This window comes from Haliotis cracherodii, unplaced genomic scaffold (genome assembly GCF_022045235.1).
Source record: "Haliotis cracherodii isolate W230 unplaced genomic scaffold, xgHalCrac1.p SCAF_1, whole genome shotgun sequence".
NCBI lineage: Eukaryota > Metazoa > Mollusca > Gastropoda > Lepetellida > Haliotidae > Haliotis > Haliotis cracherodii.
Window position 1 is genome coordinate 85,467,532 of NW_027266264.1, and position 22,604 is coordinate 85,490,135.

General features: G+C 43.2%; 1 protein-coding gene across 2 annotated transcripts in view; it reads left to right on the forward strand.

Annotated features, from left to right (window-relative positions):
• LOC139452244 (alpha-2-macroglobulin-like protein 1) overlaps positions 1-22,604 on the forward strand; it is an 80,611-nt gene that overhangs the window by 36,605 nt on the left and 21,402 nt on the right. For both annotated transcript variants that reach the window (XM_071233679.1, XM_071233762.1), the window contains exons 4-14: positions 5,718-5,770; positions 6,109-6,178; positions 7,292-7,405; positions 8,496-8,580; positions 11,089-11,188; positions 11,931-12,048; positions 12,416-12,531; positions 14,217-14,393; positions 16,097-16,315; positions 17,099-17,396; positions 21,831-22,084. In XM_071233679.1, the coding sequence (XP_071089780.1) occupies positions 5,718-5,770; positions 6,109-6,178; positions 7,292-7,405; positions 8,496-8,580; positions 11,089-11,188; positions 11,931-12,048; positions 12,416-12,531; positions 14,217-14,393; positions 16,097-16,315; positions 17,099-17,396; positions 21,831-22,084 (1,604 nt within the window). The remainder of the gene's footprint in view (positions 1-5,717; positions 5,771-6,108; positions 6,179-7,291; positions 7,406-8,495; positions 8,581-11,088; positions 11,189-11,930; positions 12,049-12,415; positions 12,532-14,216; positions 14,394-16,096; positions 16,316-17,098; positions 17,397-21,830; positions 22,085-22,604) is intronic.

Here is a 22,604-nt window from a genome sequence, read left to right on the forward strand (position 1 = left end):
CAGTGTATCAGTATGTATAGCAACACAACAGTGTCACAACATTATGAGCAGCGCAACAGACTGCAGCTCTGCCCCATTCCATGTCCTCCATCCGAATCACTTTTAATCAGATTTGAAAATGTGAGCTCCTTGAAAGGCGTTTTTTCGGCTTGAAAAATTGTAAATTTAAATAAACGCTTGTGATTTGTAATTTAATAAACGTCTTACAATTCAAGATGTTTTGGATGACTGTTTCGGAGTCCCCTGTTACCATGTTTACTAAACATTTGTTTTATTTTTGTGTTTTTAATATCTCAAAAATAAATTTAAAATAATTTCCTTCGTGGGGCTTGTGGGCATGCAGTTGAATGAAATGTGAGGAGCGTGGCAGATGATTATGCAGCTTATGTAAGGCTGCGTATGTCGATAATAGGAATGCTCGACACAACTTATTGTTGTGGCATTTGGTGCTGCGCTAGTCGCGTGAAAATATTGTTTATTGTTTAATCTTTTGCTCTCTTTTGCCTGAAGATTTCATGTATTCAAAAACAGTTCTGAAATATTGTCTCTCACGTTGTCTGAAACACGACTCGAATCAAAAGCTCATGCATACACAGGATCAAACTGTCCTGGAGTACACAGTGTCCTATATCCGTTGGGAAATAAAAATGAAAATATGTTTTCATTATATCCGGAGGGCTGGAGGTCGGTGGTGGGATCTCCTGACTGCGTCATACCAAAAGACGTTAACAGATGCTAGTTGTTGTCAACCGGCTTGAAATTCGGTATTTGGGAACAAAACAAGAAATGGCCGGATCGGAGTCTGTGTAATGAATCTTAGTGGGTTATCTGTGTTTAACTGCGGTATGGTATCTCAGTGGGCTGTGACTATTACTGGGACTAGTACACACACACACACACACACACACACACGCTTGTTGAAATAATCTTGAACACGATGTAAAACTTCATTTCTCCTCCCTCTAAAAACAGGCTTCAACGCTTGTACGTGACGAGGCGGGTTACGTCGCCTGCAGCGGTTTCGCGGACACGTGCCTGTACTTTCGAAATGCTGGCACGAAGGTTTCAATAGTGAAGAACTAAGTCATCAGTTGGCTTGAGGAATCATTAACCTCTGCTCGTAATCTCTTGCCTCACAGCCTGCATTCCATTAGTGAGAGCAAAACCCTGTCGTTCCAATAGTGATGAATTGATATTAGATATTTTACAACACCGCGATCGTTGAATATTACTGTGAATTACGTATGAACATAAATACTCACTTTGTCAAGTACTCAAGCAATGAAATGTCATATAGTACATACATAATGAATTTAAGGCTTAAAATATATCATATAATACTTTTGACAGCATATTATGTGATAGTTCTTGATAAAAATGATATTAACAATAAAAACACTCATTATAGTCCTGCATGTATTGATGATGATAATGATAATGATGATGATGATGATGATGATGACGGAAATGGTGATGACTATGCAGATGACGATGATGATGGTGATGATAATGATGACGATAATGATGATGTTGATAACTATACTGATGACGGCGACGGCGATGATGATGATGATGATGACATGACACATTGTTCCACTATCGTAAAAAAAACCGCATCTACTAATGACACGACACTGCATGTCAGCACATATTTCCCTTATTTCTCCTGTTCTTGTAAGAAATAAAGCTGAGTGGTAAGATGAATTGTTCCAGGCACAATGATTACCATGAGTGATTGGCCTCCGGAAGAAAGAGCATTGATCGATTTCACAGACTGCACACTATTACCTTACGCCTTACTCCCCACAACTCTGAACGCTGTACATGAAAAAAAAGACGAAAAAACAAATAATTAGAATTCTTGATTCCTTTACATTGGCGAAGAGTTGACACCTTGGCAATGGCACCTGGGGATAGGACACAAGCGATTCCTTTCTTTGAGATTAATGCCCGACATGTGTCAACTTTTGACATCCGTGAGTCACATGCCACCTACTGCGCAGGGCTATTCGGATCTGGAATTGTGACGAAGTGTGTGAGTTCGCCTTCAGTGTTTCACTTTTATAACAGCGTATCAGGTTAATGTGAAAGTAATGGCCAAACTGACACAGACTGAAGACGTTTACCACTTGGAGCGTGTTGTGGCGTTCAGACCCCAAGGAACACAATCTGGACTGTTGTTTGATGGCGTCATGATATAGCATCAGGTGGTCGCCCGTCCGTGTTACGCTCATCCGATTCCAATTCAGTCTTACTCGATACAAGCAGGGGTTAATGGACCTGAATCGATGCCGGAGTTCTAAAGGCGTTGATAACTGTATCCAAATAATAGAGGTGACAGACAGGGCGAGTTGGTGATGTGTTCAGTGTGGGTGCTGAATTTAATGCTTGTCATTCTAAGTGTGGTCGACTTGGAGGTAAAAGAAGACATAAGTCAGACAGATAGTGTGTTATGTGGCTATATGTTAGCGATGTTTGTCGTTGCTATTGACCATACAATAGCTACACCACGACCGCGGACATCAATCGCAATCTTCACGTGTTGTTTCTACGATGGGAATCGAACTCGGTCCCACGTGATGAGAGAATGCTTTACCCAGTAGCCTATAACCAACCATCCGCCCCATGGCATGTTAAATGAAATTAACAGGTGCAAGCGACAATCCCCTTGTACGTATGGCCTCTTGAATTGAAGATAGGTCGCAGATATGCCATGTATTGTTAAATGTTACAATAAATCACCGCATTAGTCAAAAACATGTGCGGAAACTCGTCAGTACGTGATCATTATTCCGCGCATCGCGCATTTCAGATGATGCGAGGCCTGACCGTTCTATCTATCATTCAGATTGTCTATCTACGTGTTAAAAGCCTCGGTGGAGTTCTAAACTTCTCACACCGTATGGCAAGCATACATCTAAAAGCACTTGTCTAAATGAAGTGATCAGTAACACGGGTCCTTCACGTCTCTGGTGGTGGTCGGAGGGCTATAGATTACCCGCTGCGGCAATTCTGCAGTTTCAGCTGCAGCTGATGACGCGTATTAGAGAAGTTGTTCGGTGTGCGATTTTATATATTCAAATATTAGAACTTTATCGGGTTTCCATTGGGGTGCTCACGTTGTCATCACCAGATTCCATTAGGTAATTAGGAAGTGTTCTTAACAAATTACTGTATTGTATTTGAAGAGGCTGATGGTGGTGGCAGAATGAATGGTTTCGACAGAGCATTCGGTTTCTTTGTCTGCATACGTCTGGGACATTGTTGTGTGACTTAAACGGGTTTTATGCTTGGTGTATAGCTGAGTGTGCGTGGCTAGTTTTGCGTGTTCCAGCGTATATGTGTGTGTGTCCTGGCATACACTTCATGCGTGTGAGTCTTGGCATATATATGTGTGTGTGTCAGTGCGTAGATGTGTGTGTGTGTGTGTGTGTGTGTGTCAGTGCGTATATGTGTGTGCGTCAGTGCGTATATGTGTGTGCGTCAGTGCGTATATGTGATATATGTGTGTGTATCAGTGCGTATATGTGTGTGTATCAGTGCGTATATGTGTGTGCGTCAGTGCGTATATGTGTGTGTGTCAGTGGGTATATGTGTGTGTATCAGTGCGTATATGTGTGTGCGTCAGTGCGTATATGTGTGTGTGTGTCAGTGCGTATATGTGTGTGTATCAGTGCGTATATGTGATATATGTGTGTGTCAGTGCGTATATGTGTGTGTATCAGTGCGTATATGTGTGTGCGTCAGTGCGTATTGTGTGTGTGTCAGTGGGTATATGTGTGTGTATCAGTGCGTATATGTGTGTGCGTCAGTGCGTATATGTGTGTGTATCAGTGCGTATATGTGATATATGTGTGTGTATCAGTGCGTATATGTGTGTGTATCAGTGCGTATATGTGTGTGTGTCAGTGCGTATTGTGTGTGTGTCAGTGGGTATATGTGTGTGTATCAGTGCGTATATGTGTGTGCGTCAGTGCGTATATGTGTGTGTGTCAGTGTGTATATGTGTGTGCGTCAGTGCGTATATGTGTGTGTGTCAGTGCGTATATGTGTGTGTGTCAGTGCGTATATGTGTGTGCGTCAGTGCGTATATGTGTGTGTCAGTGCGTATATGTGTGTATATCAGTGCGTATATGTGTGTGTGTCAGTGCGTATATATGTGTGCGTCAGTGCGTATATGTGTGTGTGTCAGTGCGTATATGTGTGTGCGTCAGTGCGTATATGTGTGTGTGTCAGTGCGTATATGTGTGTGCGTCAGTGCGTATATGTGTGTGTGTCAGTGGGTATATATGTGTGTATCAGTGCGTATATGTGTGTGTGTCAGTGCGTATATGTGTTTGCGTCAGTGCGTATATGTGTGTGTGTCAGTGCGTATATGTGTGTGTATCAGTGCGTATATGTGTGTGTATCAGTGCGTATATGTGTGTGTGTCAGTGCGTATATGTGTGTGCGTCATTGCGTATATGTGTGTGTGTCAGTGCGTATATGTGTGTGCGTCAGTGCGTATATGTGTGTGTGTCAGTGGGTATATGTGTGTGTATCAGTGCGTATATGTGTGTGTGTCAGTGTGTATATGTGTGTGTGTCAGTGCGTATATTTGTGTGTATCAGTGCGTATATGTGTGTGTGTCAGTGCGTATATGTGTGTGCGTCAGTGCGTATATGTGTGTGTGTCAGTGCGTATGTGTGTGTGCGTCAGTGCGTATATGTGTGTGTGTCTGTGCGTATAGTATACATGTGCGTGTATCTTGAGGTAAATCTGCGCGTGTGTCTGGATGTTTATCTGCGCGTGTGTCTGGACGTATATGTGTGTGTGTCTAGACATATTTTTGTGGGTGTCTTGACGTATATGTGCGTGTTTCTGGCCTTATATCTGCGTTTGTCTGAACATATATCTGCGCGTGTGTTGGACGTACATTTGCGTGTGTCTGGACGTATATCTGCGCTTGTGTCTGGACATATATCTACGCGTGTGTCTGTACGTATATCTGCGCTTGTGTCTGGGAGTATATCTGCGCGTGTGTCTTGGCGTATATTTGTGTGTGTCTGAACGTAGAATTGTGTGTGTCTGGGCGTATATCAGCGCGTGTGTCTGGACGTATATCTGGGCGTGTGTTTGGAGGTTAATCTGCGCATGTGTCTGGTCGTATATCTGTGCGTGTGTCTGGACGTATATCTGCGGGTGTGTCTGGACGTATATTTGTCTGTGTTTGGACGTATATGTGCGTATGCTTGGCGTATATATGCACGTTTGTCTGGACGTATATGTGCGTGTGTGTCTGGACGTATATTTGCGTGTGTCTGGGCGTATGTCTGGGCATTTATATAACTATTTATGTGTCGTGTTCTTGAGCGCATGATTATACGTGTGCTTCTGTGTTTGTAAAAGAGGCTGCTGTCAAACATGCACTGTAAAGTTTATCAGTGCAACGTTTTTGAAATGGATGGTTATGTGAATCAGCCACACAAAATCGTGCTATTCAAACTATATGACAAACGACAAAATACATAAGGAAGCGCTCGGCAACACACCCGATGACACAGTGCACTAGATAATGGGCGATAAATGATGTGCCCCTGTCAGACGGATTTGATCAGGAACGCATGAAACATAATTTTCGCCTCTAATTACGGAATTTCTCCCGACGATACGGAAAATTAGGTTCTTGTTATGTCATTTTCCAGGATGTTCTTTATAATTATTGATTTCTTTTTCAGTGCAGTTCCGTGTTCTAACACTAACGAGGGATCTCAAGACAAGGACTGGCGTGGTAGGCAGCCGTAGCACTAAGTCACATTTACAAAGTTGCATGTTGTTTCATACAATACAGTTGTATATTAATCTTGTGGATCCACAATTCAATTTAAGAAAAGTGAAACATGTTTTAACGTTCAGTATTCATAGACGTGGTTTCTGAGACAGTATAATACATGAGCTCGGAGAGATGGCGGTGTTCTGGCCATGGTTGCGATGGCTGACAACAACTCCATGTGATGTCAACAACGTTATCGTTTTCACAATTAAGCTCTCCTTACAAAAAGCATTGTTAATATCGTCACATTATTATGTTATGAAGTGTTACAAATGGGTGATTTACTTTCTGTTTAGATTCAGAGCATCTTCATAAAAACTCCCAACGACATAAGAGTCAAACAATGGCTGAATGTTGAATGTCAAGGTCAGTAACGCATGTCAACATATTCTGGTATGTTTGTACAATGAATAATATATTTTTTTCAAACACACACTAATACATGCACATTCACTCTCTCACACGTATACACACACTAATGCATGCACATTCACTCTCTCACACGTATATACACTAATACATGCACATTCACTCTCTCACACGTATATACACACTAATACATGCACATTCACTTTCTCACACGTATATACACACTAATACATGCACATTCACTCTCTCACACGCATACTCACACTAATACATGCACATTCACTTTCTCACACGTATATACACACTAATACATGCACATTCACTCTCTCACAGGTATATACACACTAATACATGCACATTCACTTTCTCACACGTATATACACACACACACACACACTAACTCTCTCTCTCTCCCCCACCCCCTCCCTCCCTCCCTCTCTCTCTCCCCTCCCTCCCTCTCTCTCTCTTTCTCTCTCCCTCCCCACCCCCTCCCTCCCTCTCTCTCTCTCTCCCCTCCCTCCCTCTCTCTCTCTCTTTCTCTCTCCCTCCCCACCCCCTCCCTCCCTCTCTCTCTCTCTCTCCCCACCCCCTCCCTCCCTCTCTCTCTCTCTCCACCCCCTCCCTCTCTCTCTCTCTCTCTCTCTCTCTCCCCACCCCCTCCCTCCCTCTCTCTCTCCCCACCCCTCCTCCCTCCCTCTCTCTCTCACTCGCTCACTCTCTCTCTCTCACTCTCTCTCTCTCCCCACCCCCTCCCTCCCTCTCTCTCTCCCCACCCCCTCCCCCCTCCCTCTCTCTCTCCCTCTCTCTCCCCACCCCCTCCCTCCCTCCCTCTCTCTCACTCGCTCACTCTCTCCCACTCTCTCTCTCTCTCTCTCTCTCTCTCTCTCTCACACACACACACCATATTGTCAGCCATGATAATGAACTTTTTGAAACGGAAAACACTCTGGTTTTTTTAATCGGTTTAAATTTGCCACAGGGGGCACTTGCTACAGGACTGGAATTGAAATACGATATTTAAACACCAAGATTCAAATGAGGCGGTCACGGATGGAACTCTCAAGGTTCATATATTTTGTCCTAATTGTTCCCATCGCCCGTGTTTTTCAGGAGTGACCAGCTTCAAGTACCCCATGCCAGCAGAGCCCACGTTGGGGGAGTGGACTATCGACGTCACCCTGGACGGTGAGACCACGTCCCAGCCCTTCCAGGTGCAAGAGTACGGTAAGGTACCCACGTTTCCGGGATGTGTACAGACACAATATTTTGTCACCCACTGTTTCAAGACACATATTTATTTCTCTAAAATGAGAAGCGGAACAATTTAACATCTCCATATTTTCAAAAAAAACCAGCCTGTCCAGCGCTTTCATTATTTAAAACAATTCCCCAAAACGGTAGCTTGAGGAGGAATGCTTTTTCCTTTCAAAATGAATGTAATAGAATTTAGTTCTTGAAGATTTTAGTCTATTTCATAACTTGGGAGATTTGCACGGGGAGTGCATTGTGTTAGGATTTTGTTGAAATGTTAAGTGTTGTTGAGACACGGAGATTGGTCTTCGATCTGATAAACATCTTGAACCAGGCTTTAGCCCCCCAAGGCACGCCCTTATATAACTGAAATACTGTTAAAATCGACATGGGGGGTACGGGTGGCCCAGGCGTCTAAGGCGCCGCTATACGCTGTGCAGAGTTGCGTCCCTTGGACACACCAGAAACCTATGACTGTGCGTCCGAATCCAAATGCACTCAGATTATGTTCCTAAGTCTGTCAGCACCACAGTCGTGGGTTTCACCAAAGTGGTAAACGTCTGAGACCTGATCACGTCGGGCTTTCCTCCCACGTTAAACTGACAATACTTGATATAACTGGAACACTGTTGAAAGCGACGTTGAACCCAACTCACTCACTCACTCAAATCGACGTTCAACTCACGTCTTCTGTGACTATCAAACAGTAAAGGGTATACAGTCGACGCCACGCTCACCATTTCAAGCCAGCAACCAACAGCGATCAGTCAGCACCATGCCGTGCTCGAGCACTAAAGCAGACACTCCATGATATACAGTAAATTACGTTAATAACGAACACGCTTATAACGAATTGACGCATCTAACGAACTTATTTTTTTGTCCCGACCACTTGCTGCATATATGCTTATAACGAACTGCGGTTATAACGAACTAACATTAATGATCCCTTTGAGTTCGTTATAACCGTAGTTTACTGGAACTGAAATACTATTCAAAGCGGCACTAAACCCAACTCACTCATCCACGCACCATGCTAAGCGACCTTCCTTTTTACCCACAGTGCTACCCCGGTTTGATGTCCAGATCACACCGCCACCCTTCCTGTTGTCCAACGCCTCCACCATTGACGGCAAAGTCTGCGCCGAGTACGTACTTTCCTGAGCGTCCTCAACAGCTGATTGTTCGTTATCCCGTTGCCTGATATATCCCACTTCACCTTCGATAGGGATATGTTTTATATTTCTTTTGTACACAAAATAGTTCTCATAATAGTGTCAAGTGTATATTTAATATTAAACTGACATATCTGATTATCACTATCAAAATTTGAATAGTATATTAATTTACCATACAAGCAGTCTTTAAAGTGTCACATCCCGCACGTCCAGTAATAATTAATTTACCAAACGGATTCACTCGGTGGCCGTGGCTCATGCTATCGACCACTAGTTTCTCTGGTCCAAACTCTCTCCTTTACACGCCACCGTGATATGTCTTCATATATTTAAGCCAAGTGAAGTCTGACTTGCAGTCATCGAAATGAGTATTGATCAGTGTTATTGAAGCGATATTACTGACCCAGTGGAGATACCGGGATGAATAGCTTCCCACTCCCATGCTTATGATGGTTTGTTTGTTTAACGCCGCACTCAGCAATATTACAGCTAACTGTATGCGACTAGTGAGGATTGGTGGTAAGGATACGGGACCTGACAGATTGTGTGCCATCATACCTGAACCTCGTGATTGGTGTTCATGCTATCAACCTCATGTGGGCTCTGTGGGTAGTAACTTTAAGTACACATGCATATTCTGATCGTAAGAGGCGACTAGTTTGCTCTGGTGGATAAGTATGTACGTTGATCGCATATCTTCGTACTTCATGGCGGGGGAGGTGCTCATAACATCAATCACTGGTCAGTCTGGTTTAGGCTCGACTACATGCCACTGCCAGATAGTTGCAGCTGGAGCTGGAGCTGGAACAATGCTGAGAGCGGCGGTCAGTAACAAACGACAACACCAACAACAAACATTATTATTAAAGCGATAGTGGATCATCTAACCAATTTCAAATCTGAGTGCCATGTAGTCCAAAATAGACTCTTCCTCGTTGATTCTTCAGATATCAAAAAAGAATTATGTTCTGCTGAAACTATGAATAAATTTAAACCTATTTCCATACATGTCGTCTGAATTGAGCTCGGGAAGATCGTTTCACAATCTCGTCATCCTGCGTCGCAACTACATATGTATGCAGGCGTTACTCTTTGACATTCAGCTTCGGATTTTACTTGCAAGTCAGTTTCATGTAATATAAATTCACACGCTATGGTTCCGCAGGGGATTATTAATGATCTGTGATACACTTGAAGTTGACTGTATGGAAACATGGAGGCAGAAATTGAATTCTTAGATGTCATTGGCGTTTGAATGTATAGTTTCTGAAAGCACATTTGACAATGAAACCCTGCGGATTCCTGAACAGAAAGTATCGTACAACAGAGATGAGTAGACTTGGAATCGGGTGGTCGCAACGTACGCGTGTTACAGCCTACATATCCGACAGCGTGCATCGGTGCTTGAGCTATCAACCACTGGTTTATGTGGTCATGACTCGATTACATGTCACAGTGTTTGTTTCTTTGTTGTGTAACGCCGCACACGGCAATATTCACGCTATAGGAAAGCGGTCTGTAAATAATGGAGTCTAGACCAGACAATCCAGTGGTTGACATCATGAAACGATGACATGCATCAACCAGGTCATCGAGCCTGATCACTCGATCCCGTTAGTCGCCTCTTACGACAAGCTCAGTCGCATTTTACGGCAAGCATGGGTTTCTGAAGACCTATTCTACCCCGATTCTTTGCGGGTCTCATGTCGCGGTGATGTACATATGGCGAAGTATTGCCCTGCAAGCGGCGTAGAATACCATTCACTAACTCACTGTATATTACATTACGTAACGAGTGCACGGGTGACCAAGTTGTTTAAGGCGATTCAATTTGCGCCCCGCATCATCTGTTGGAATCCTAGATTCGCCCTAATAGTTTCTAGGTTTGTCAGCACCTTTCTCGTGCTCATGTACCAAAGTGCCAAGCGGCTAAGACCTGAATTACTTCCACGACTAGCGGACACCGTTATGTACTGAAATACTGCCCAAGGGGTTTAAACCCCAATCTCACTCACTCACGTACCCACTTACATCATTTAACATGTAGTGTACTTGTTGCTCACAACGTGGACACCTGGTGCATGACATCCCAAACGGGTACAATATGTGAAGCCTATTCTAAGTATCACTGTCGATATGTGTCTGGATTATTGATGAAAGCGTCGTAAAACTACAGAACATATGTTGTTTCAAATTTGTTTCTTAAAATTTCTTACACTAATTTGAAATTACAGAATGAAATTTCAAGTTACGTACATAGTTGAAATTTCAAGATAATGATCTAGAATTTGCAAGATAATAAGTTGAAATGTTATGATAATAACTTGAAATTTCACCTTATTATTTTGAAATTTAAAGATACTAAGTTGAATATCAAGATAATGATCTTAAAATGACTATCTTGAAATTTCACGAAAATAGAAAAAGTCTCCATAAAAAGCTTCTGTATACAACAGAACTCACTCCCTGCTGTTGTAGATACACGTACGGCAAACCAGTGATGGGGTACGTGAGCCTGGAGGTGTGTCTCACCAGCTACCAGTCAACAGAACGCCCGTGCTACAGGGAAACCGTCAAGGTAAGGCAGAGAGAGGGGGCTGAACGTCACTCTATATTAGCATTAACTGTAGGATTGGGTGGTGTTCTGAATACGTCATCTATGTTTAACATGCACTTTGTTTTTTACGTTCTGAAAATTCACAAATTGCTGTGCAGAGTTGCGTCCCTTTGGCTAGAAACGCGTGTACCCGTGAAGATCCGGGGTAGAATAGGTCTTCAGCAACCCATGCTTGCCGTAAAAATCGACAATGCTTGTCGTAAGAGGCGACTAACGGGATCGGGTGGTCAGGCTCGCTGACTTGGTTGATGCATGTCATCGTTTCCAAAGTGTGTACATCGATGCTCATGATGTCAATCACTGGATTGTCTGGTCCAGACTCCATTACTTAAAAACCGCCATCATATAGCTGGAATATTGCCGAGTGCGGCGTTAAACAACAAACAAACAAAATATGTGTAACAATCTTGAACGCGACTCTAAAGCCATTTCACCTCACCTTCTATGTTAGCCCGCGCTGTGCAGTGCTCGCGAGTATATATACACCTGCATCACTTTGCTCCCACGTTACGCTGACATGCCTTGATATAACCAATAAGAGCATCAAACAGCTCGTGTCCTCTATGTAACCGCGATGGTCATGTTGTATTTGTAATGGATAGTTGATAGCCCCACACCAGTAGGATGCCTGTTTTAGTGGCATAGTGTTACATTTCGCCCCCTTTGAAGCCTGTGTGTTGTACAGTGATGAATCTTTCACCAGTTCGATGGCTGCTACAAGTTCTCTGTCAACACCAGCGAGGTGGAGATGGCCAATAAAAAGTACTACTTGTATGGTTCCAAGCTCCAGATCAACGCCTCTGTTCGAGAAATTAATACAGGTGTAGTAACGACTAATAAATAATTAATGGCTTTGTCTATTTTGTACATTCGAACTAAGTGTATAAGAGAAAAGCTACTTGCCAGTAAAAGTATTATTCGTTTGATTTGATTTATTGTTTTTACAGGTATGTCATCTGCCAGGCTTATTCTTTTAATTATGAAAAAAACCTGTGCTTTTTAGATGAAAAGCCATTTATTAATTCGTGTTCTTTTTATTGTGAACAAAAAGACGTAACCGTCTTTTAATAGTATAGAAATTTCCAGTGAAACTATTATTTATTCTCTTGATTTGGAACATTTTCTTACTAGTATATGTTTTTGTTTATTTTTCAACAATATTAACGCAAACTGATGCGTTCTGTTCAGCTGCCGTTGTCAACAAGACGAGCACCGGCCCGGCTGTTTCCTATGACCCGCTTAAGATCACGCTTAAAGACGACACAAATGGGTTCTTTAAGCCAACCTTCCCTTACCATGGTCGCGTGAGTGTCCTTCTAAGCAGGCGTATGCTTTACGGCTGAATGCTGAATACTGTTTGAAATGTTTCATATTTTAAATACACTGCTTGCAATATGGATCATAAAGACCACAACATGTTTATATTGCTGGTACATTTTATGAACATTCAATGAACAAAACTTTAGAACAACAGCCAGTATCAGCTGACTGTCAACATCAAAACCCCATGAACAACAACATGAATATCAATAACCATATCAACAACCACATCATCAACAACATCCACAACCACATCATCAACAACATCCACAACCACATCATCAACAACATCCACAACCACATCATCAACAACATCCACAACCACATCATCAACAACATCAACAATCACACCACCACCACCAACAACAACAACAATATCAACAACCACATCATCAACAACATCCACAACCACATCATCAACAACATCCACAACCACATCATCAACAACATCCACAACCACATCATCAACAACATCCACAACCACATCATCAACAACATCCACAACCACATCATCAACAACATCCACAACCACATCATCAACAACATCAACAATCACATCAACAATCACACCACCACCACCACCACCAACACCAACAACAATATCAACAACCATATCATCAACAACACCCGCAACCATTTCATCAACAACATTAACAATCACATCATCATCAACAACATCATCAACAACAATCATATCATCAACAAAATCAATATCAATAACCACAACAACATCAATATTAATAACCACATCATCACCAACAACATCAATATTAATAACCATATCATCATGAACATCAACAATGTCAACATCAATATCAACAATCATATCATCAACAAAATCAATATCAATAACCACAACATCAACAACAGCATCAATATTAATAACCACATCATCACCAACAACATCAATATTAATAACCATATCATCATGAACATCAACAATGTCAACATCAATATCAACAATCATATCATCAACAAAATCAATATCAATAACCACAACATCAACAACAACATCAATATCAATAACCACATCATCACTAACAACATCAATATTAATAACCACATCATCAACAACATCAACAATGACAACATCAATATCACCAACAACAGCATCCACAATCACATCATCAGCAAAATCAACAATCACATCATCAACAACAACAATATCAATAACCATATCATCAACAACATCAACAATCACATCATCACCAACAACATCAATATCAATAAACACATCATCAATAACATCAACATCAATAACCAAATCATCAACATCAATAACCACATCATTAACATCAATTACCACATCATAAACAACATCAATAACCACATCATCAATTACCACATCATCATCAACAACAACATCATCAATAACCACATCATCAACAGCACTTCCACAGATTTACTGAAAACTTCACACTGCTGTAGTGTACCATACACCAAAGTGAGTGATTATACTATGGCCCATGTAAATAGTAAGACATATCTCAATATGCAAGTCCTACCCCACTAGTACATAGTACATACACAGAAACACACCGAGTATCGGAGGAAGTAGCACCAGCGTTAACTGATTGAATCACTAGTAACCCATTTATTAGCGTCCCCATCACCATCACCACCACCTCCATCAGCATTGAACGACTGAACTACTGTCTTCTGTTTCTAGGCGGTGGTAACGACTCCCGACGGAGAGCCAGCACCTGGAGAGCTGATCGAAGTGTCACTGGTGGACTACCGTAACGACATACGTCTCTCCAACAACTACACCTCTGACAGTGACGGCATCATCCACTTCAGTGTGTGTGACATCATCACCGAGAAGACACAAGACTTCAGCATTGATGTAATGTCTGTTACAGTAGCATAAAGGCACATTCCAACCCTATGTAGTTGTCCTTCTGTACCGGAGTCCAAGGTGGCCAAGTTGTCTAAATCATCACAATTTGTACGTAGTTATACCCCTTATATGTGCCAGGATGCACTGATCGTGGATTCGAATCGAAGATCTTTCCCATTATGATTCTTGATGTTTCAGGACCATAATCGTGTTTCATCTAATATGGTGCACGTCTACGACCTGCATTACGTAGGTGTAGGTTTCCCTCGGTATAACGGACACGCCTTGCTAGAGACACGCCATGACAGTGACACGCCTTGACAGTGACACGCCATGACAGTGACACGCCATGATAGTGACACGCCATGACAGTGACACGCCTTGACAGTGACACGCCATGACAGTGACACGCAATGATAGTGACACGCCATGACAGTGACACGCAATGATAGTGACACGCCATGATAGTGACACGCCATGAAAGGGACGCGCCATGACAGTGACACGCCATGACAGTGACACGCCATGATAGTGACATGCCATGACAGTGACACGCCTTGACAGTGACATGCCATGACAGTGACACGCCACGGCAGTGACACGCCTTCACCGTGACACGCCATGACAGTGACACGCCTTGACAGTGACACACCATGATAGTGACACGCCATGACAGTGACACGCATTGACGGTGACACACCATGATAGTGACACACCATGACAGTGACACGCCTTGACAGTGACACGCCTTGACAGTGACACGCAATGATAGTGACACGCCACGGCAGTGACACGCCTTGACAGTGACACGCCATGACAGTGACACGCCTTGCTAGAGACACGCAATGACAGTGACACGCAATGATAGTGACACGCAATGATAGTGACACGCCTTGACAGTGACACGCCACGGCAGTGACACGCCTTGACAGTGACACGCCATGTCAGTGACACGCCTTGCTAGAGACACGCAATGACAGTGACACGCAATGATAGTGACACGCCATGACAGTGACACGCCTTGACAGTGACACGCCATGATATTGACACGCCTTGACAGTGACACGCCACGACAGTGACACGCCATGATAGTGACACGCCACCACAGTGACACGCCACGACAGTGACACGCCATGATAGTGACACGCTACCACAGTGACACGCCACCACAGTGACACGCCTTGACAGTGACACGCCACGGCGGTGACACGCCTTGACAGTGACACGCCACGGCAGTGACACGCCTTGACAGTGACACGCCACGACGGTGACACGCCTTGACAGTGACACGCCACGGCAGTGACACGCCTTGACAGTGACACGCCACGGCAGTGACACGCCTTGACAGTGACACGCCTTGACAGTGACACGCCATGACAGTGACATGCCTTGACAGTGACACGCCACGGCAGTGACACGCCTTGACAGTGACACGCCTTGACAGTGACACGCCATGACAGTGACACGCCGTGACAGAGCGAAACCACTGATCTTCCACTGTCCAGTGAAATGTCTGTTAATGTGTTTTCGTTCTTGGCCTTTCTATTTCTAAAAGGTTTGTATCCGAAATATACTGTCAGTGTTACCTTTTCCTTCAATACACTTATCATCAAACAGTAATGTTCAGATGACAATTCACCTGGGATAAATTTACCCATTGCAACATTAACTCTATACTTGGTCTAGTCCATTAATTGCTTCTTTTTCAGGCGAAGGCAGTCCTATACGCCGACCCGTCCACTTACTACGGGCTCTCCAACACCCTGTATATGCCCCGGGCATACAAGACGGTGAAACAATGGTACTCCCCCTCGCTCAGCTACATCGCCATCCCCCGCCAGAGCCGCACCGTGTCGTGTGGGGGAGAGCTGGAAGTGACCGTCCCGTACACCACCACCCTCAACACATACACCAAGTTCTACTACCAGGCAAGTCAGGCTGGGCTGGCATAGTTCTACAGTATGCATCATTGTTGTAAAGTGACATTGTTGTGATATTATTGTGACATTATTGTGACATTGTTGTGGCATTATTGTGACATTGTTGTAACATTGTTTTGACAACAATGTGACCTCATTGTGACATTGTTGTAATATTATTGAGATATTGCTTTGACATTATTGTGACATTGTTGTGGCATTGTTGGGACATTGTTGGGACATTGTTTTGACAACAATGTGACCTCATTGTGACATTGTTGTGACAATATTGTGACATTGTTTTGACATTGCTTTGACATTGTTGTGACATTGTTTTGACATTATTGTGACATTGTTTTGACATTATTGTAACATTGCTGTGTTGCAATTTTATGTTGACGTTGTGGTGATGTCATTGCGGTATGTAGATATATGACATTATTCAAAAGTCAGATCGTTAAATACCTGAGTGTAAAGTGTAAATACAGAGTGTGTGTCTCGTATACTTCCCGAGAAAGTACACAGGATGACAAAGGAAAGGATTAATGTGAGGTAAACCATTTTGGGTAGAGATAAAACTATCAGACGCCAGATGCATGTAAGCCTTGTTTGACAACGGTATAAGGATCTATACCGAAACATCGCATTTAAAGTAAATAAAGAGCTTGTTATACATAAAATGTGTCTACTTTGTCGTCCGCCAGCTTCTAAGTAATGTCTATCAAACAATTTACATGATATGTTGTTTATCATAACTGACTACTTACCTTTACTATCTTCTCCCAAATCCAGGTGATGTCCCGTGGTCGAATCCTGCATACTGGACACAAAATGCACCACTTCCTGAAGCACGACTCCACGGAGTTCCTGGAGGTTCCAATGGCATCGTGCCTCCAGAAGGTACCTGACCCGTCCCCGCCCCCAGAGATTGGGGAGGGAGATGCAGAGGAGGGCGGGGATGAAGGTGCCCAGAAAGAAGGGGAGGCTATCGAAATTGTAGACCCTCCCGCGGAGATGTCGGCGGGAGTAATGCAGCAGGGTGGACTGTACCAGTCTCTGGGGGTGCGGAGGAAACGGGCACCTGTTATCGGTGAGTTGGAACAGATGAGGGATGGGGAGGAAGAGGAGGGGGAACAGATGAAGCATAACAACAAAACTCGTGAGGGAAATTACACGTTTGAGGAGGGTGGTGGCAAGCATGTACACGGAGCTGACAGTCAGGGGAATTACACCGCAAACGACACTAGCTCCCAGCATGAGAGGGATGACACGCATGTGGAGGGTGGTGATGGTGCTGCTGCACGTGAAGAGGCTGGTGGTGATGTTGTGCATGATGAGGGTGTTGGCGGTGATGTGCACGAAGAGGGTGGTGGTGGTACCCTGCATGAAGAGGCGGGTGGCGGTACCTTGCATGAAAATGCTGGTGGCGGGCCCGTGCATGATGAAGATGTTGGCGGTAAAGTGCATGACGAGGGTGGTGGTGATGCTGTTCATGATAAGGGTGGTGGCGGTGCCTTAGGGAATTACACATTAGAAGAGTCAGATCCTGTGCATGAGGGAAATAACACGCATGAAGTACATAGTAGGAGAGAGGATGGAAATAACACGCATGGAGAGGATGAAATCACACTGACTGACACCAACGATACATCTGAGCATACTAGTGATTCCATGGAGAAGATGTTACCATATAATGAGGGAAATCAAACACAAGAAGAGGGAAATTATACGCTTGAATCAGGGAAACAAACACACGAAGAAGGGGACCACACGCGTGATGATGATGTTACTAGGAGTGACCGTTTAACCAACGATGGAAAAGTAACTGTTCAACCTGTGAAAGGCGCGCTAAATAAAGTGGTTGATAAACAAGCTAATGTCAGTCAAGGGTTGGGACGGGAAATACAAAATGACCAATCGGAGGGAAACGAAAACGATACAGATGTGCAAGATATTGACAAGTCCGGTACAGATAATCTAACGACACATAGTGACCCCTCTGACCACGCCCTATCTGACGTGAGAACCGTGAGTGTAGGAGGCAACGGTTCGCGGGGAGGTGATGGGGGTGATATGGGAAATACTCTTTCGGGGATGGGAAATGAGACCTCAAAAGAGGGACAAATGAATTCTAAGGATAATTGCAGTAACGCGGATGCAGATGATTTAGGAAATGATGATTATGGTTATGATGAATATGATGAATATGACGATGATGATGACGATTATGATGAATACGATGAGGATGATAGAGGTAGAAACCAGATATCTGAGGATATATACGGAGAAGAGCCTATCCAAGCGGCTATTTTCAGACCTTTTGGTTTGAGGAGAAAGCGGGCGTCTGGTATAGGTGAGTGTAGGTAGCTAGCTGTAACTTGCAGGTCAGACAACCATCCACAAACAAGATAGCAACTATGAAAATGAAAGGTCCACCTCTTTGACCGCCCATGTACCTACATACCCAACTGCCTCGCTATCAGACAAACTTTTTAGCCAAATGATCAAAAATGTTTAGTACATGACAAGATAAGGAAAATCTTTATTCCTTGACCCGCGGGGCTTTTGTTACAAAACGGGGTGACCATAGATACAGTTACACATCTATCTTCAGAGGTTCAGGACAATTTGTCAAAGGTGAAAGCAAATGCCATCTGAAGTTTACTGAGAAAACAATGCGTGAAATGCTGGACTTCCTCATTGATAACACCCATGTAAAGGTTTGGGGAAAGACATTTAGGAAAGAAGTAGTATCCCTATTGACACTAATTGTGCTCCCCTTCCCGTTCAGCTTTTTCTTTATGCATACGAATCAGAATTTCTGCTAGGATGGGCAAAGTCAATAGAAGATAATCTGGCCAAGAAGTTTAACGTCAGCTTCAGGTATATAGATAATCTGATATCGTTCCTTTCACGTTTTACCCACCTGAGCTAGAAATAACGGAGACCAGTGAGATCACCTAATCTGTTCCATATGTAGATATATGTATAAAGATTCAGCGTGACAAAACACTCTCCACACGACTGTAGTACAAAAGGGATGACTTCAACTTTCTATTAGTCAGCTTTCCCTTTATGTCGAACAATATTCCTGCAGCTCCAGCCTTTGGTGTTTACATTTCACAACTTTTTAGGTGCAATTGAGCATGCTCTTTCTACCAAGATTTTAAAGCTGCTTGATCAAGGTTACAACATTGAAAACCTCAGTAAAGCTTTCAAAAAGTTTTTTTAGTAGACATGAGTGGAGGACATTTCCAAATTTAATGCATCGGTGACAAAAGTGATGTCCGATGCATTCCTTATTTGACTTGTACCGTATGTTCCCGTATTTTTTCAGAACAATTGACTTGCCTTTGCATGTGTTTGTGACCGAAGTCACATTTACTATTTGACAGTGGTTCATAGAGACATACTCATGATATAGTCAGAATCGTACAATCGACTCTTATGAATATGGAAAGGGTTTTGTCCTTTTTATATTTACAAACACATGACTGTCCTGACTCCGAATACCCTCCCAAAATCTAAATCTTTCTTTGTCAAGTTGAATTTTAATTTTATTTCAGCAATCATGTAATTGGTACAGTAAGAAATAATAGGCATGTTGGGTGCTTTCACGTTAGTCTGCAATCTTGAACCAACACACAAAACGTAAATTCATCTGCTAAATATAGCAAGTCAATCACAAACCTTTTCAAAATTCACGATGATGGCATTCCAAGGACATACATAAAACTATTAATGTCACTACATTCAGAAAATTTCAAAATACTTGTAATGGCTGCTTTCACACTGGCGGCAGCGATGATACCGGGAGGGTAACGAAGGTGTCACGTGCTGGGAAGGAGCGTGTAGCATAGGGCCATGTAATTAATAATAATAAACAAAATCGCAAAAAAACTCGCAGGCAAGGCCAAGTTTTTTATGAGTAGTAGTAGGGCTGGGCTTGGTAACTCGGGTACCCGGGTCGGGTGGGTACAGAGTAGGACCCGGGTAGCCACAGGACTACCTGGTCTCGTGGTTAGTCATGTGATATATTGTCTAATGAATAAAATTATCTGGACCTCTATGGTTACTACAAGTCACTAACGGGTAATAAGGGGGCGGGTACCCGGGTAGGGTAGGGTAATAGGGGGGCGGGTAGTAAATTTGGACTCGTCCCAGCCCTAATTATTACTAGTAACATGGTCATGTGCTTGTAGATACATGTAGAAAGGGAGGTAACTCCCATCAGCACGATTACTTCATGTTGATTTTATATTTCACCATACATACTCTAAAATATTTTGTAATATTTTTTTAATTTGAAGTTATCACGATATAAGGCTTTTCCATTGGACGAGAGGTCGGTCACATGACCGCGAAATTGACGTTCATAAGTGTATGAACGACACAATTTGACGTTCATACGTTTTTCACAACCCGTGTTCTTGAATTGACGTAAACACTGACGGACTACTTCCACATTCCTGGGGAAACCCCTGGGAATTCCCTAGCACGAAAACATGCATAAGCGTTCTTTCTGATCATTTAGAATTCTTGGTCTCAGCGTTTCAGTATACTTTGAGAAATGTCAGAGAGCGTGACTGCATGATTGTTCACGAATATCCTCGCTACGGCCCATCCTAATGAACAAACGAAGAAATGCACATCTAAACTATCGTAGTATCGACTCGATCCGTGCCTAAGCTGACATTGACCGTCTCCATCAATCTATGAATTTACCTTTGTGTCTGTTTGACGCATCTTTATTCACCTTTCAATGATCGGCCAGTTGATCAGTGATGACTAACACATGTAACCGCCAAAGGTTCATCAACAACTTCGGAAATCTCTCCAGTCACGTTTATCGTGTCGGCCATTTTGACGTCTTGTACTTGATGTAAATGGATTACGACGCGCTGTCATTGTGACTGACTTACTGAGGTAGTTCTTTACAGACCTTTCTCATCTAATGAGGATATGATTGGAACACATGTGCTGCGTAAGATGTTTCTGGAGAGCGAGTTGTGCATCCATACGCCCATGTCACCTCTCTTTTGAGGAACTATTTTACTCCGCGATATAGCTGGTTGTTGTATGGCTGTCAGTGTAAACTTGAAGTCACACGTACTAAATTAAATTGTGTTTAGATCTAGGCCTACATCTTTTGAGGTAAGAAATTGTGATAAAAAAATTATAAGAACTGACCTTCACTTTGTGTGAGTTCATTGGAGTATGAACCTTCATAGAGTGAGGGACAAACATTGTATGAACGTCGTCGCAAGCTCCGACGTTCATACAGTTTGGCTCTCACTCTATGAAGGTTCATACTCCAATGAACTCACACAAAGTGAAGGTCAATTCTTAAATAATCCGATCCTACCCCAGCCCCCACCCAACACACACTTGTAAACCTCTAAACAAAAAGACGTAGCTCTGTATTAAACGATGCTATGTAACAGTTTGGGAATATTTCACTGACATGCAGACAGTGATGCCATTTCGTTTTGACATTGTACTGACGAAACCGTTTCTGTTTCAGCTGCGGAGATGGCTGGCAATGACCTGTCGGACGGGATGGAAGGTGGTGAGGGTGGCGAGGAACCACCCGCCGGACCCACCGGACCCCCTCCTCCCCCTCCCCCCTCACGACACGTGTCCCACTTCACCCTCCGGGTACCGGTGACGGAAGAGATGTCCCCAGAGGCTAGTCTGCTAATCTACTACGTCCGGGACGACGGGGAGACCGTGGCCGACAGCATCAACTTCGACGTAGAAGCGTGCTTTAAGAACAAGGTGAGGTCACGTGTTTGAAAGGCATTAAGAAGTGATACACATAAGGAAGATAATTTATGGATGTCAACTTCTTTAGTATGAGGAACAAAACGTTTCGAAGTTTATACTTACTCCTTCATCAGGTGAATGAATGCAATGAGCCAGAGAGCATATGCATGTACATGTAAGAACAACAAAAGTAATAAGATAAAGAAAGGTGGAAACTTAACAAGGGAAGCCAACAGATAATTGGCGCCGATAGGTGATTAGCAATAGACAATGGAAGCCAACACTTTACAGAGATTAGCGGGGATAGTTATGGACAACTGGAAGCAAGGACTAAATCATCACTTTTTAATTGGCAAACGGGAGGCCTGGGGTAATTAGCACTGACAGGTAAAAGAATAGAGATAGCAAAGGGCAAATGGAAGCAAGCCAGATAATTGGCACCGCCAAAGATCAAAGCAATAAGTACAGAAGGTGGGTTTGTGCTGAGGCTTGTTTCACTGAATATACGAACCCTATTTCAGTTTGAATGCGT